This window comes from Panthera leo, chromosome A1, assembly GCF_018350215.1.
Source record: "Panthera leo isolate Ple1 chromosome A1, P.leo_Ple1_pat1.1, whole genome shotgun sequence".
NCBI classification, from domain to species: domain Eukaryota; kingdom Metazoa; phylum Chordata; class Mammalia; order Carnivora; family Felidae; genus Panthera; species Panthera leo.
The window spans coordinates 122,570,024-122,587,768 of record NC_056679.1 but is presented as its reverse complement, the minus strand read 5'-3'; the positions used below and the strand labels follow the sequence as shown (position 1 = coordinate 122,587,768).

The 17,745-nt window shown below is 40.8% G+C and overlaps 1 protein-coding gene across 2 annotated transcripts in view; it reads right to left on the bottom strand.

Moving 5' to 3' along the window:
• Positions 1-17,745, bottom strand: part of STK32A (serine/threonine kinase 32A) — a 133,610-nt gene that overhangs the window by 27,568 nt on the left and 88,297 nt on the right. For both annotated transcript variants that reach the window (XM_042938623.1, XM_042938631.1), the window contains exons 6-7: positions 16,594-16,631; positions 8,373-8,462 (exon numbers count right to left, since the gene is read on the bottom strand). In XM_042938623.1, the coding sequence (XP_042794557.1) occupies positions 8,373-8,462; positions 16,594-16,631 (128 nt within the window). The remainder of the gene's footprint in view (positions 1-8,372; positions 8,463-16,593; positions 16,632-17,745) is intronic.

Here is a 17,745-nt window from a genome sequence, read left to right as displayed (position 1 = left end):
ATGGTGGCAATTATTAGCTCTGGAGCCATGCTTTCTGGGTTCAAAACCTGCCTTTACCACTTGTTCTGACCTTGAACGAGTCAGCTGCCTGAACTTGAGAAATCCTCATCAGCAAGGTCAGAATAATAAGCAGGAGATCTTTCTAGAGGTGAGAGATTAAATGAGATGCCAAAATCTCAGTTCAGTGCCTGGCACCTAGAAAGTGCTCCAAACATCAGTGCCCGTTCTGGAGAGGCAAACGTTCATAGGAATGGAGATTTTACTTGTCAAAAGCTATACACAGCTGACCCGAGCCTCTGGTAGTAAGGTGTTGCCTCTGGAAAAAGGAAACCGGTGTGACATGGGGCCTGCACCAGGGCTGACCTACCCAGGTACTCAAGTCCCAAGCCAAATCCTGTGGACAGAATGTTGACATCACGAGGCCCAGGACTGACCCTAATGGGAAGAGCCTGTGGTAGCAGAACTAGGCAGACCTCATTCCCTCGTAAATTCATCTCCCACGCGTGAATGAATCCTTCCTGCAAGTCCTAGGTCTCCATGCAGTTCAGGAGACAATGACCCTGACCCCACAGTCCGCACCCCCCCCCACCCGACCCCGCCCCTGGATGGAATGGGCTTTATTTCCCCTTTCCCTTATCAGTACCTCATAGTTGTCATGTCAGATACTCCCCTGGGTGACAAGCCACAGGCATCTCAGAGAAGTAGCAGAGAACTCTGAGGGATAAATAGGCCATTGTGCTAAGAGAATACCTAACATCTGGGTGTTTTCAACTTGGGAGTGTTATGAACAACGCTGCCATGAACATTCCTATACGTGTAAGACTCCTTAAAGTCCACACATCTGTAGGGTACATTCCTGCAGGGGGAGATGCTGGGGATAGGACGCGCATCTTCACATATTTAACCCGGTGGTAGTACCAATTAACACCGTGACCAGCAGTGTATGAGATGGTTTTTGTTTTGTTTTGTTTTGTTTTGTTTTTGCTCAGCGTCCTTACCCACATCTACTAAGTGTGTACTGATCTTTCATTGTGGTTTAAATTGGCAACCTCCTGACTACTAACAAGTCTGAACACATTTTAATGTGTCTATTTGCTATCTGGATTTCCATTATTTGGTTTTCAGGTTTTAGAACACCTAGATATTAGATTCTCGGTCAAGAAATAAAGAAGAAGCAAGGGCCCAAAACCTAATCCATAAATGTAATGCAATAGAAATAATGACTGAAACTTACAAAAGATAGTCTAAATTTCATCTACCAAAAAAATCTGTGAATAATAAAGGTTTTCTGAAAACAAAGACATAGACCTGCATCTCATGTATTCAATATTATTATAAAGCTACAATTAAGATTTGAAAACCACATAATGTAGACACTAGTATATAAGGATATTTAGTTCATGATGAACATACTATAAATCAATATGAAAGGGTCTTATTTGATATGTTGTCTCAAAACAATTATTTAATGTAATGATCTAACAAAAACCAAAGTCAGATCCTTATGACACATCTTTAGTCAGGATTATATGTAACTGGAATAAGGAAAAATATAAGTGAATAAGTGAAAATATATAAATATATATAAATATATAAATATATAATATATATTTATATATATATATTTATATATATATATAAATATATAATATATATTTATATATAAATATATAAATATAAATATATAAATATAAAGTGAATATAAGTGAATAAGTGAAAATATAACAATAATAAAAATATTAGGTAATCATATCCAAAATCTGGAGGTAAGAAGGTCCCACTAAGAATAGCATCAAAGGTAAAAACTATAAAAAAGACCAATGGTATGATGATATTAGAAAATAGTTCTTTATATGAAAAATGTCATAAGAATAATAGTAAATGGAAAATTAGGATATCATATTTATAACACATAGGATACCCTGTAATATTCTGAACATATAAGGGGCTAGAATTTTTATATAATTAATAAAATATTATTTTATATAATTAATAAGAAATATCAGGATAGGATAAACATATTAACACCCTAATAGAAAATGAGCAAAGAGCATGCACAGACAATTTATAGAATAAGTCAGAGAAGTGTAGTATCAGTATCATAATGAGGGATCATTTTAAATCATCTTTTCAGGAAGATTAAAGATATTCATTGTTCAGCCCTGCTGAAAATGCAGGGAAGTGAATATCCTCAGACACTTCCAGAATGAATGAACAGAAATCAGTGTAAATTTTCAGGAGGAAACACATTAACACATAAATAAATATCCAGTGACCAGGAATTCTTTGAGTGGTAATTTATCATAAAGATAAACAAACTACAGGACCTATTTCTGCTAATAGGAGTTTTATTACAAATTTACTTGTATTTTTTAAATTTAAATTTTAGTTAGCATACAGTGCAATATTGGTTTTAGGTTTACATTCAACACCAAGTGCTTATCACAACAAGTGTCTTCATTAATGCCCATCCACCATCTAGCCCCTCCCTCACCCACCTCCCTCCATTAATCCTCAGTTTGTTCTGTATCTTTAAGAGTCACTTCTGGTTTGTTTCCCTCTCTCTCCTCCTGCCTCCATTCCCGTATGTTCATCTGTTTTGTTTCTTAAATTCCACATATTAGTGAAATAATATGTGTTTGTCTTTTTCTGACTGACTCATTTCACTTAGCATAATACCCTCTAGCTCCATCCACATCATTGCAAATTGCAAGATTTCATTCTTTTTGATGGCTAGTAATATTCCATTGTATATGTATACCACATCTTCTTTATCCATCTAATAGTCGATGGACATCTGGCCTGTCTCAAATGCTTGGGCTCTCTCCATAGTTTGGCTATTATTGATAATGTTGACAATGTACCCTTTTGAATCTGTAGTTTTGTATCCTTTGGGTAAACACCTAATAGTGCAATTGCTGAATCATAGGGTAGTTCTATTTTTAACTTTTTTGAGGAACCTCCATAATGTTTTCCAGAGTGGCTGCACCAGTTTGCATTCCCACCAACAGTACAAGAGGGTTCCCCTTTCTTTACATCCTTGCCAACACCTATTGTCTCTTGTGTTGTTAATTTTAGCCATTCTGACAGGTGTGAGGTGGTATCTCATTGTGGTTTTAATTTGTATTTCCTTGATAATGATTGATGTTGAGCATTTTTTCATGTGTCTGTTAGCCATCTGGATGCCTTCTTTGGAAAAGTGTCTATTCATGTCTTCTGCCCATTTCTTAACTGGGTTGTTTGTGTTTTGGGTGTTGAGTTTGAGAAATTCTTTATAGATTTTGGATACTAACCCTTTATCAGATGAATGAAACTGGACCACTTTCTTACACCATACACCAAATCATGAAAATAAATTCAAGTGGATGAAAGACCTACATGTGAGACAGGAAACCACCAAAATCCTAGAGAAGAACACGACAGCAACCTCTTTGACCTCGGCTGGAGCAACTTACTAGGCATGTTGCTGAAGGCAAGGGAAACAAAAGCAAACATGAACTACTGTGACTTTATCAAGATAAAAAGCTTCTGCACAGTGAAGGAACAAATCAACAAAACTATGGAATGAGAGAAGATATTTACAAACGACATATCTGATAAAGGGTCAGTATTCATATTTCAAAATAAAAAACAACCCAACATTCAATAACGAGGAATTGGTTAAATTTGATGCAGCCCTCTAATTCTGGAGCACATGATCATTAAAAATGATAGTTATATATACATGGGCATGGGAGAATAAGCAGTATCATTCGTGAAGACCAGGTTCTGGAGTTGGAGAGAAACAAGTTGCATTTCTGGCTGAGGCAGGTTTATAGAATGGAGTCAGAGAGGTTGCATAGCATAGTAGAGTTGAGACTCTGAGCCTTACAGTTGTATCCCTAACTCCACCTTGAGAAAGTGCTTAATTTCTCAGCTTGCATGTTTCAAGTGGAAACAACCGGAGTATTGACCTCATGGAAGTTTTAGTTTAAACAATGTAATACACGCACTTGGAACAGTGCTTGGTACATAGGAAGACCTCAGTTAATGTCAGATATTGTATCTTAATCATCCTCACCATCATTATCACCATCAGTGCCATGGCTCAAGATTTGTTAGACGTAGGTTTAACTTCATTAACTTTGTTACTTCCTGTGTGATACATTCTTGTCACTTTCTCTCCTGGCCTGATTTTTTTTTTTTTAATCTGTGGAATCAGAATAATAGTAAGCCTATTTCACAGGGTTGCTTTGAGAATGTAATGGTACAATAAATGTTAAAACCTTAGCAAAGTGCTTGGGCCATCATAAATGCTCATTTTGTCTATTGCTATCACATTATAAAGTGAACATTTAGGGTACAAAAATTCAGTATGATCCAACTTTTAATAAAGAAAAACGTGTGTGTGTGTGTGTGTGTGTGTATACACACAGATAAAAAGGTCTGGAAGGAAAGCATAAATATCTACAAGTAGATGGATTAATTTAACTGCCTTTTGCTTATCAGCATTTTACACGTTTGCCATAGTGAATTTGCTTTGTTTTTAATTGGAAAGAGAAGAATGTTTTAATTGGGTAAGCTGTAAGTGATCTGGGTTATATTCACACAGAGGTAGGAGTGAGGGTGAGTAAGGAGGGAAGGGAACAAGAAGCTAAAAGATTCTGAAGGGAAGGTGGTTCAGAACTGTCCGACTGTTCATCCTCGCCTTTCCAGAGCCAGGAAACTGCTGTATAGAGTAATATGCCCAGCATCTCTTCTTAGTAGATGTCACATATTCCTATAATCGCCAGTATTTCATTCTAGTTTTCTTTCTTTCTCCTTAGAATATTTTTTCTTTCTATAACTGCTAATTAGTACTATAAACGGGTACAATTTACCCCCCTTTGTGCTCCCACAGGAGCACTATAAAATGAGTACTCGTGTCTGTTACATAGATATTACCAAATTATTTGGAACATAGTTTTCAAAAAGAAAAAGCAGACTTCTACCTATGACACCTCTTAGAAGGACTCTTACCCCAAAATCAAAGGAAGGACAACCTTTGGATAAAGAGTTAAGGGATGACAGATCCTCATTTTTTTAAAATGTTTTATTCTTTTTTTTTTTATTGTTTATTTTATTTTTGAGAGAGAGAGAGAGAGACAAAGCATGAATGGGGGAGGGCAGAGAGAGAGGGAGACACAGAATCTGAAGCAGGCTTCAGGCTCTGAGCTGTCAGCACAGAACCCGACTCAGGGTTCAAACTCAAGAACCCTGAGATCAGGGATATCTGACTTCAGCTGAAGTTGGACACTTAACCGACTGAGCCACCCAAGCATCCCTAAATGTTTTATTTATTCTTGAGACAGAGAGAGATAGAGCATGAGCAGGGAAGAGGCAGAGAAAGAGAGGGGCACAGAATCCCAAGCAGGCTCCAGGCTCTGAGCTGTCAGCACAGAGCCCGCTGTGGGGCTTGAACTCACAAGGTGTGAGATCATGACCTGAGCTGAAGTCAGATGCTTAACTGACTGAGCCACCCAGGCGCCCCAACAGATTCTCATTTTTAATGAAACAGGAAACACTTCTACGAGTCTGGCTTCCCTAAATTGACTTACAACCTTTTAAGGACCACAATTTCTAAAAATAATTTCTCCCTTTATCTCTCTCTCTCAGGGAGAAGCTCGACTTTCTAAAGTCAGACAGAGCTTACTTTAAGTGTAGGCTTTTTTTTTTTTTTTTTAATGATTAGCCATGTGATATTGGGCAAATTACTTAGCTTCTTATTTCCTCATTGTAAAATGGTGATAATTATAGTCTGCCTCATAGAGTCATCAAGAAAAAATAAATGAGTAAATGAATGTTAAACATTTAGCACATTGTCTGGCCCATAGAAAGCTTTCAATAAATATTAGTAATTGTTAATTATAAGGGTGAAGGTGGAGAGGCGTAGAGAACCTTGAATGCATTCCAATTTCCTAGCTCTGGGTTGTAAAAGGACTCGAAATGCCAAATTTGAGGAGAATTAAATTATACGGATATTGTATTTAAAATCACTGGGGAGAGAAATGAAGGGTAGCCTCCCTTTACTCCTCTCACCATGGAAACCAGGCCTAGAAAACCCAGATGCACATTCTGATTTGGCTCCAAGAAAATAGCCCTTAATATGGAAACCCAGGAAACCTGCAGAATAAATTCATCAGACCAGCAGGCTCAGATATTCCCTTTTATCATCTGAGTACTGTGGGTTTTAAGCAGAAAATAGGCTGAATTATATGTGTCCATTATTTTAGAAGTGACAAAGGAGATTTATTCCCCCCACTGGTAATAGGAAGCCAGGACATTTCTAGTTGTTCAAATATCATCTAAAAGAAGACTCATTTTTTCCCATAGAGGATTTCTTTCTCTTGGAAAGTGAGGTGGCCCTGCATGTGGGGGTTTTCTTTTCCTCTCTCTAGTTACATGAGGAAGAGAATGAGATATTAAAAGAAGTGGCTTTGCTCTTACCCTTGATTTCAAGTTCAGATTTTTTGCTCTTAAATTACTCTGACCATATCTAGTCAGTACAGTTCGTTCTACCTCCTAATTCCACTGGTTTAACCAGTGGCATCATCTGCTCTAAGCATCTCAACTAATTAGGGTAGAAGCATAAATAGTGTTTATCCTTTTATCAGTTGCCAAGAACTATGCAGTGTCTATCTTCCCATTTTTGTTGGGTAGGGGGCTCCCTCAAAGATAGTGCAGTCTGTGGCTTAAAACATTTAAATTCTTTTTACTTATTAAAACATCTACTCCAGATACTTTAAAATGCAGTCCTACGAATTTAAAGACTAATGTCGTATCTGATCCAGAGCCTCCCCATGTCACGCAGCTGGATTCAGCCATCCTGATGTGGAGACAGCCAATCTGTCTCTCATATCCCTTCTCCCTTTTCCCAGAAAGTACCATTTATTTTAGGACATGGAAGAAGGACACTGCAGGCACAGCAATCCTAACACAAATGCTCTGTCCCTGCCCCAGGGTGATCTCTCTTTAGTTGCTCCTAGTAGCCAACCTGGCTCACGATCCGTGACACAGCTTCTCAACTCTGGCTACACAGCAGCATTACCTGAAGAGCTTTTAAATGACCCTACCCTTGGGCATCACCTCCAAAATTCTGGTATAGTTGAGCACTACTATAACTGGTGGTGTTTCTAGTAAGCCACGCTGACCGGAACCTCCCTCCCTCCAGTCTACTGGATCCCATCCTGTGGCTAATCCATATCCCTCACCCCAACACACACTCACACACTGCTACCTATCTGTCTCCTGATGTTATGGTCCCCAGGAAGACTGAACTCCAAACTTATCAACCCTCCAGGGATAGCTCAGGCTCCATTAGTACCAGGAGCAGTCAGCAAGTGCAGTGATGAACCAGACATTGACTAAGACTGGAAAACCAGGTCACTATTCTCACAGCTGCACACAGACGTTACAGACAATTCTCTTGAGGTCTGACTCACCTGTCTGGGGAATAGTGGGAAGAAGGGAAAAGTCCCTCTTGCTGAACACTTTTGGGGAAAGGGCCATAGTTCTGTCTTTACATCTCTGGGGGTGGAGGGGAGAGACAGGGCTAATTCAGCCAGATTGGTGTCTACACACAGATGCCATCTCCAACAACAGCACTTACAATGTGCAGTAATTTGTGAGTGTTAACATAATTAAATGTGAGACCTTGTTGACAATTTCGGCACCTAACCTTAGCCTTTTAGTCTCCCTCTGGGTATATTTTGAATCTTCAGGAAAAATCCAGTTCTCCATCTTTCAAAAGGAGAACTCATGGGTTTGTCGTGGTGTTAAAACTAAAAGCAAAATAGCAAGTGGGAGGCACTGTGAACTTTACAGCCCTATGTATGTAATGTAGGGATATGCAAATAATGGGTAGAGTAATACTTATGTCACTTATTACCATCTGATTTGTTACTGCATTTAACTTCTATTTGATTCTATTTGTTGAAACTCTTCTCACTAGAAAGTAAGCTCTATGAGCTGGAGATCTTGTGTGTTTTGCTCACTGCAGAGTCACCTGTACCTGATACCCTGCTAAGCACAGAGGCAATTAGTAGACATTTATTCAATCCACTACTATTCTTTGTTAGGAAGTGGGTAGAAGCTGTCCTAAATAACTCATAAAACGGTCTTTCGAAGTGTAATCACTGGCCCTCCCAAATCAAGATCAGATTGGGTGCTTGCTAAGTGGAAAATCCTGAGGCTCATCTCCGACCTGGGAAATCAGAAGCTTCCCTGGTAAAGTCAGAGGGGTACTTGGCATTTCCAGCTGCAAATGCCTATGGATTATTGGACCCGGACTAAATGTCTACCAAATTTAAAACAAAAGACTTGCTCTTTAACCCCGCCACTCGTGAAGCCCATACCCATGTAAGGCTTGGTGCCCGCCACGGTGGTGAGCCGCGTCTCCCTGGGCAGCATCGCCGCGATGTTGAAGTCTGTGATGTGCACGTGCCCTGGCGAGACAAAAGCACCACACAGAACGTTAAGTCCCATTCAACTCAGTGCCGCAACCACGCTTCTCCCTGAGAGCCTCTGGAAGCTTGGTCTGTCAGTTCTTGCACACCTGTTGCCATTGGGTACAGGCAGTAGTGGCACAATTATTCTGTCCTCAAGACCAGCAGGGTCTTCAACCAGCAACTCTCTGGCGGCCAGAACACATATGGCAAACTGAGGATCTGATGGTAGTCTGCAGCTCAATCTCTCCACCCTAGGTGTTTAAGAGCTCACACTCTGGTAGTCCCACTTACAACGTTTTGTTGGCAACGTTTTAAGTTGGTATCACCTGAGAGCATCAAGAGGGAGGCAGCCAAAAGCTATTCTAAGTATCGAATTTCCAAGCATTTTCCAAGTGTTTCCTATGGGATTTTTTTTTTCCAGAGCTAAATATCATTACTATAAAGCTGACGCGAACATGGACACATGTATATATGTATGTATGCATGCATGTATGTATGTATGTATGTATTTATTTATTTATTTTTGACAAGAAAGAGTCCTTTTTCCTCCTCATTTTTCTGAAATATTATTAGCATTTTTGTGTGATAGTTTAGGTTGTCCTCTCCCCGCTCCCAACAAAATGTTTGGGGGTGAAGGCAGGGGCAAAAAAAGCCAAGTTTTATTCATAAAGAGGCTGTATAATGAGCCCTAGGCTGGGAGCCAAGAGACCTGATTTCTGCCCTCAACTCTGCCCTTAATACATGATAGACTTCCCAGTCCCTTCCCTATGCTGAACTCGAGTTTCTTTTTGAAAAACAAAAGAGAAGAGAAGAAAAGAAGAAAAGAAAAGAAAAGAAAAAAGAAGAGTGGACTAATCATCTCTAGAGTCTCTCCCAGCTCTGACACTCATGGCCACAGAGTGGGAGTCTAACACTTCATCGCTGCCATCAGCACACTCTGCAGAGAGTGTTAGGGTCCCTGCATTTCCAGCTGCAAGGAGGAAGAGGGCAGTAGCAGAAGCTCAGGCCGACAAGCCCGTTATGTTAGCTGTTGGCACAAAATTCGTATGCTTTTGGAGGACCTTGAAGTGTTGGCATTTCCATTTACATGCTCTGTGGTTGTGATGTGACATGGCTGTAATCGGAGGAGATGTCATCTGCTCCTGTTTCCACGACTCACGGTCCACAATCCCCACTGCCGAACTTCTCGATCTGCTCCCTCATAGCACCCAGCCTCTGCTAAAGACAAATCTCACTGCCTTTCTTGCTGGGGTTTTGTTTTGTGCAAAATGGTGTTTTGTGTCGCTTGTGTGATGACATTTTAATAAAGTAAAAATAGCATGTGTCTAGCTGAAAGTGAACGTATTCTTGCCTGAATAGTACCAACAGATGATTTTTTAAAATTTTTATTATTTTTGAGAGAGAGAATGTGAGTGCGGGAGGGTCAGAGAGAGGGGGACACAGAATCCACGGGAGGCTCCAGGCTGTCAGCACAGAACCTGACATGGGGCTCGAGCTCAAGAACCAGGAGGTCATAACCTGAGCCAAAATCACATGCCACCTAGGCACCCCTACTAACAAACGATTCTGGTAGGTCTTCTATCACTGCCTAAATTGTCTCTGTTTGGTTCTTTCTTTCTTCCCACGGGTCATGTGCACGGGGCTCATTGATCCAAATCAGGTCAGCCTGGAGACATGGTAGTTACGAGCTTGTTCTGTGGAGTCAGAATGCCTGGTTTCAAGTCCACGTTCTACCACTAAATAGCCGTATTACCTTAAAAAGGTGACACCTTCTCTGTAAAGCTGGAATGATAACAGGGATTTTCTCACGAGTGTACTGGGGAAATCAGATAAAATAATACTGGGGCAGACTTAGGCCAGCCAGCATTTGGGAAGAAGAAAGTGTTCAACTGTTGCCGTTTCTCATGATCAGAAACTTCAGTGCCATTTTGGCAAATGCATATGTGGAGACTCTGTTAGCAGTGGGATGGTAGGAAAGCCAGGAATCTGAGTGAAAAACAACCAGAAACTCCACAGGTGATTCAGAGGAGCAGCCAGGCATGTGATCCTCTAGTCTGAGTGGATGTCCTAAGCGAGCTCCAATCCTGAGATTATCCATCTCATGTGCAAAAAAAAAGGTAGAGGCTGTTTTGGAGCCTCGTGGTTCTGAAAGTGTGGTCCTCAGACCAGCATCAACAGCAACACCTGGAAACGTGTTAGAAATGCAAATTCTGGAGCACGACCCGCCCCACCCTGCGCCCACAGCCTACTGAATTAGAAACTGGGGATGGAGCCCAGAGTCTGAACAAGCCTCCCAGGTGATTCTGATACTCAATAAGTTGTGAGAGCACTCTTTTAGAACAGGACCTGGCTTCATAGAAGATCCTGACCCGGTAAGTACGTGTTATATATTTCTTTTGAATTTGGTTGAAGGAATGTTGAATTTTATTTTTCAGTAGTATTTACATTTATTTGATTAATGGTCATTGTTCAAACAGGGCAGCCTAGTGAAATAGTCCCTATTTAATGAAAAAGTTGTTTGTGGTTAATTTCACAGGGCTCAGTGGCGCCTGGGTGGCTCAGTTGGTTGAGCGCCCGACTTCGGCTCAGGTCATGACCTCACAGTCTTTGAGTTCCAGCCCCACGTCGGGCTCTGTGGTGACAGCTCTGAGCCTGGAGCCTGCTTCAGATTCTGTGTCTCCCTCTCTCTGTGTCCCTCAGAACTCATGTTCTGTCTCTGTCTCAAAAATAAATAAAAACATTAAAAAAATTAATTTCACAGGGCTCAGAAGTAGCAGAGCTGGGATTAGAATCAAGAAGTTTGTCCAGGCCCCCTTTATTGGGTTACAAATCTCCCCAAAACGTCTTGTGCTTTATCACAAGACCAAAGAGCTGGATACACTGAAACAACCACTTCCCGGTTGGCTCAGAGTTTGTTTCCCTGCCAGGGTGCACAAAGAAGGGTGGGGAGAAATTGTCTGAGGGCCAGGATCTCCTGGAACATGGAGCCTGGTGGTCTTAGCCAAACAACGCAAGCAGAACTCCACAGAGCCCATGGACACTGGCCCGAAGCCACATGGTCATGCCCAGGATGCTGCCATACCTGGTGGTCTCTCTGCCGGGTTCCGACTGTGCTGTGAAAATGCATCTAAGTGCTGACTCACAGGGGAAGACTCAGGTGCCCACTGGTTGAGGGACATGGGAATTGCCTTGGGAATGAGGGACCATAAGCCCAGGACCTTACTCAGAGTTTCTCAACCTCTTGGACCTGGTAATTCTTTGCTGTGAGGACTGTCCTATGCATTGCAGGAAGTTCACTATGGATGCCAACAGCACTTCCCACTCCTGGCTGGAATCCTGACAATCAAAACGTCTCCAGACACTGCCACGTGTCCTCTATGGAGACAGGAAGTAGAGCTAAACCATCCCCAGTTACAACCGCTACTTTAGGGTGAAGTTTTTCAGGTACAGGACTCAGAAGGTCCTGATTGGGTGCCCCTAGAAAAGCAGTTTTGCCTGCTCTTTTCACCTCTGTACCTTGAGACAGAGGATCGCATTACAAATCTAAAATGATAGTAATGAGTCATTTGCTCCAGCTGTCATTTTTGTCTTGACTTACACGTTTTTCTCACTGTGCCTGTGTTCCGCCCAGGGATCTGTCTCAACACAGGTCTCCAGGACACCATAACTGGTCAGCTGGTGTTCCCCAACTTTCAAACATGTCTGCCACCCGAAGATACTGAAAGTATGTGTGTCACATCATCCTGGGGTTCTTGTTAAAAATGCATATCCTTAGGCACTACCAGAGACTTAACGAATTTGATTATTTGAGACCTACTGAATTTGAATATAGGGCGCTATGATTCTCTCTCCCCATATATATAGATTGATATAGATATTTATAAAAATACATAATGTATATTATATAATGAGCATATAATGTATATTAGAATATGTATATTATATATAATATAATATATATGTATATATATACATATATGTATATACATATATACATATATATGTTATATATATACACATATATATGTTATAATACATTGTATTATATGTTTATGAATATATAAATATACTATGTAAATTTATACATTACATATAATTATAATGCATTAAATACAAATATAACAAACATCTTTTTCTTAAAAAGATGCTACCCACTTGGTATTTAGGCCCATTTTGGGACTCCGCAAGGACGAAGCTGTTCAAGCAGTAGGCTGAGTTCTTTATACCCCCCGAGTGAGTTTTGGCTTTTCTCTGTTCCCTGGGACTAGGGAGGATATTAAGGAAACTAAATTATAGATGATGCCATAATTGTCGTTTTCTCAGCTATGCCAGGCAGACATTATCGCTCCTCTGGATGTAGCATTTATTTCCTGAATAATTTAAGACAAACACAAAAATTTAGACACCATGGAATTGATAGAACTGGATGGGGTACTTCAGTTGGTAGGATATGAAAATATGTATCAGGACAATTGATGATGAGCCATCCAAGATCTAATGCCAAGCTTGTGTTCTGAGACAGCGAATGAGACATGTGTGTGTGGGGGGGGTGGGGGGGGACAGTAACAGGTATGTTCTAAATTAAAAACATTTTTTTCACGCAAATTCTGAATGTTCACTGACGTGGTGGAAAGATTATCCATTTTACAAAAGGATTTAGTTCCTTTAAATCGGTCTTTTCTGATGAATATGAACCAGTATGGATCAGGAAGAATAGAACGGAGTTTCTGCCTGTCACTGACGGGTGCTGAATTAAAACGTAAGCAGTGTGATGTGACACATAGCTCGCTTGGAGGAACAGGCGTCGAAGGAATGTCGGAGACAGACAGTCAGCAGCCACGGCTGCTAAAATCCCAGTGCAAAAGGTGCATGTGATGGCCCATCAGGGGTGCCATTCTGTAACTGTGGATGGAGAGGACAAATTGAGGGCTTCAGATATGAGACGTGGAAAATCACACCAGAAGACACTCAAAAAGGCAGGCATCGATTTGTGGGTCAGCTGATTCTCACAAGAGCTCTACAAAATGAGCTGGGGGGTGGGAGTTACCAGGAATGTGTTCATTTAAGAGTGGTTAATTACGGTCCCCGGGCAATGCCTGAAAGCCTTAGGTTTTCAGAATCTGAGTAAACAGACAGCGAATAACCTTAAAAAATTATTTTCTTCAGAAAGGGATCCCCAGGGCAGTGTTTTGGAAATAGCTCTCTTGTTTGCTTCTATCCCATTCACATATCCATTCCCTTCCAAAATACTGTTTCTCTTACTAACTGTGGTTATTCTCCAGGTGAGTTCAGGATGAGAAATTAAGACAAAAAGTCCTCTTAAGTCATTGTTGAAACCCCAAAACTTATGAATGGGAGGTCAGTACACTAGGTACTAGGTGTAGATTTGGATGGTCCCTCAGGCCCACTGAGATGGCCACTCCTACTCCCCTAAGCAACAGAGCCCCAGCCTTACCAACAGTAAAATGCCCTGATAAATGGTCTTAGCCTCCTGTGCACAGAAGGAAAAAGCATAATAGACCACTGAAAGTGTTGCCTGAGAATTAGGGCTGAACAAAACTGTTTAAACACAAGACATAACAAGCAGACGCACAGAAGATTTGGCATATCTCTTCTGAAATCAAATGAATTCTTTAGTAAAGACAGGTAAATGCCCAGCTTCACTGACCATCTAATACAGACACAGTCACATAAAACAAGATGCTAAGGCCTAAGTTTCCTTCTTTAGGGGAGAAAGCCACTATTACCTCATGGAATTATATTAATATTTAACATCTGAGTGATTTTCTTCTGGCAGGCACAGCAATCGAGCAGATTATAAATAGTATGCTCGTTTGTTTTTACAGCGGCTCTAAGAATTAATTACTCTTTTGGTTCCTCAAAGAACTAAGATTCAGAGAAAGTTTAGACAGTCTTTTGAAATTCTCAGAGCTAGTCAGGGGGTGAACTAGGTTTTGAACTTAGGCAATTTGGCTCTGGAATCCACACTCTTAACTATAATATTATACAATTATACTTTCACAAAGGTAGTTTCTTTTTTTAAATTTAATTTTCTTTATTTTAGAGGCGGGGGGGGGGGTGGACAGAGGAAGAGAGAGAATCCCAAGCAGGCTTCATGCTCAGCATGGAGCCCGACACAAGGCTTGATCTCATGACCATGAGATCACAACCTGAGCCAAAATCCAGAGGTGGACGCTTAACTGACTAAACCACTCAGGCGCCCCACAAGAGTAGTTTCTAAGGGCAGGTAAACTTGAAGATTAATTTATTTCTAGACCTTTCTCATAATCTACAATCACCAAGTTGACAAGAAAATGAGGAGGAGAAAGAAGTCAAAGGAGAGAGAATAGGATGGCTTGATGTTAGAAATAAGATGAAGCCATGTTTGAGGCCCAAGATGAAAACATTGTTTTTTGAATGGAAGGTAAATTTTGAAAAGGCTTATAGGTCAACAGGACCTATATATCTCCCTTCAGAACCTCAACAAATGGTAGAGCAATCTGTTGTACATAAAGGCAATCGGATAAGGGAGCAAGTGGGGACAGAACCCCAAATTGTGTTCTGCTTGACCAGCCATGCGCCTTCATAAGGCTGTGGTGGGCAGAGAACCTTTTTCTAAATTGTGCAACAGTGGCCTCATTGGGCGAGGGAAGGCCCCTCTCAAAATTGTGAAGCTCCACAGAGTTTATCTGCACCAGGGTGAGAGAGGCTCCTGGCTTCTTACTTGAGGCAGGGACAGCTGGTATTCTCAGGAAAGTCACCTTCATGCTAAGTCTCACTATTGCTCACATTTCTGAGATTCTGAGCATCTGCTCCCAAATGTCAGAAGTAGTAAAGGGAAGGAAGAAATTAGGCCCTGGAAGGAAGTGGAAAGAATCTTTTTAGACAGTCCATAAATAAATAATGACCCTGAGCTTTGAAATTAGAGGTCATACACAAAAGTGTTTCTTAGCCCTCGAGCACAGGTAGGGGCTGGCCACTCAGGTGTAAAATGCACCCAGGTAAATAAGTAATGAGCAATGGATGGTACTTGGGAGTTTCGGTCCCACCGTAAATCCCTTTTGTAAAAGTCAAATGAATAAGGAGCTGTGCACGTTTAGGACTCCCACATCCAACAGCTTCCTAAACACACAAGAAAGAGCTTACTGCCACTGGACCATTTATATCATGCAGGCTGTGGGTCCTACAGGTCTGCCTTCATGAACCAATATATCCAAACATACATTAAAATAAACATTGGGAAGAGATGACACACGTTAATCATTGCTGGCGAAAGCTTGCTCTCAAGATACCTTTAATCAGTGTTGCTTGGGCTTTAGGCATCCACTGGTCACCTTCACGGTCATTGCCATATCCCTGTAGCATTTTCACATCTGGGTGTGCCCCACACTGCTGTCTACTTTTTCTTTAAACTGGCTTTTTTTAACTTTTTAATTTTTAAAATTTAAAACATCTTATTTAAATCCAAGCTAATATATTTCATTCTTTTTGATTGCATAATCATATTCCATGGTGTGTATATGTGTGTATATATACATATACACACATATACACACCACATTTTCTTTATCCATTTGTAAACTGATTGGTTTTCCTTGTAACTGAAAAATCTTTGAACAGAAAACTTGAGATCTCTTCTGCTAATGTGAAACCAAGTCTCCCTCATAAGAAGAAAAGCATAAAAGTAGATGCAAGAACAAAATGGTGTCATAATAATTCGGTAGATACTCTTGCTTGCCAAGGGCTCTAACCTTGAGGCCTTTTCTGTGTTTATAAAAACAGAGAGATGATTTTCATAAAGATATTAAGGCAAATTAGCACTAAAAAAAAACCTGTGATGGTTTTCTTGAAATCAATAGGAGAGGAAGAAAAGTGAAAAGACAGGGACATTTTTCATTATATAATGTTCTTTAAGGGTATACTGGTGTCCTGTGCCACTGCTCTAAGAATAAAGTCCCCCCAGATTGTCCCTCCCACCCATCAAATATCCGCGCATAGAACTCAGCTAACTGAACCACGAAGGGTCTTTCCCATGTGTAATGCTCCTTGGCTGAGGATGATCATTTTTGTCCCGTGTGCTTTGTGCTATGTGCAAGTCACGTTGATCGCAAACAAATCATTTACTTACCATGCTCATCGAGCAAAATATTGTCAGGCTTCATATCCCTAGGAGAGTAAAAGGAAAAGAGAAAGTTGCTCATAATTAGACAAACAAATGAACAGAACTAAAGGGCAAAACTAGAAATGCACAAGAGTTCTCAGTGGGGTTGAAACAGTGAGCTAGCCCATCATCGTTCACAACCTCATCCAGTTCCCATGGTGCCTCCCTGACATGGTTACCAGTAATACCCCCAATTTCTAGATCAGAAAACTGTGGCTCAGAGGTTAAGCAACTTAACTCCAGGCCACAGAGGAGGAAAATGGGCAAACTGGGCTTTGAGCCTGAGTCTCTCTCCTTCAAAAGCTCAGACTCCGTAATGTACTTTACTTTAAGCATGTAAGTAGAGCTCCTAGGGTCATGTGAGCAATTAAATTGCCATAAGGTGGTAGTATTAATTATCGGTTTCATTTATGTCACTCTGGAGTGAAAGTCAAGACTAGAAAACAAGGAAAAAAATGATCTATCATATGGTTATATTTTAAACTTGCAGAGATCAGGATCTTTTTAAGGATGATGCTATGATGCCTCTAGTTACTTAATATTATTGCTGGGGTGGTCAATGGAGTTGGCCTAGTCTTCCACACATTAACGAGATCCTTAAATCCACTGGAGGAAACAGAGCGCACCCTCTTCCGATGAAGGGAGTAGTGTGATGGTAAATACTTAGAGAAATGGCCCGTAGCGTTTTCAAAGTCCTCAGACGCGAGTATTACTGTAAGCAGCACTCCTCCATAAGAGGACAGCACTGGTGTTGGTAGGGGCCCTGGCTGTTACCCTCTCAGGTTTTTACTGCCCTTCTCTAATGTTCCATTAAAGCCCTTCAACCTAAATTCACAAGAGCCATTAAAGATGAAATTCTGAAATAGGTTTTGGGGGCACGTTTTCAGCCTAGTCAAGTGGCTTTTATGTCACCAGAATAAGGTGACCTTGGCCTTTGACAGACAGACACTCTCAGGGTCCTCTTTTCTTGAAAATATTCATAAATAACAAGACCCTTGCCTACAAGCAGGACAAAGTATATGCCACACCACCATGCAGGTGCATGGGTAGTCTCATGAACTCTGAGTATCTTCTTATTTTGTTTGTTAGGTCCTTAAAATTGATTCTGGATTCGTAAGT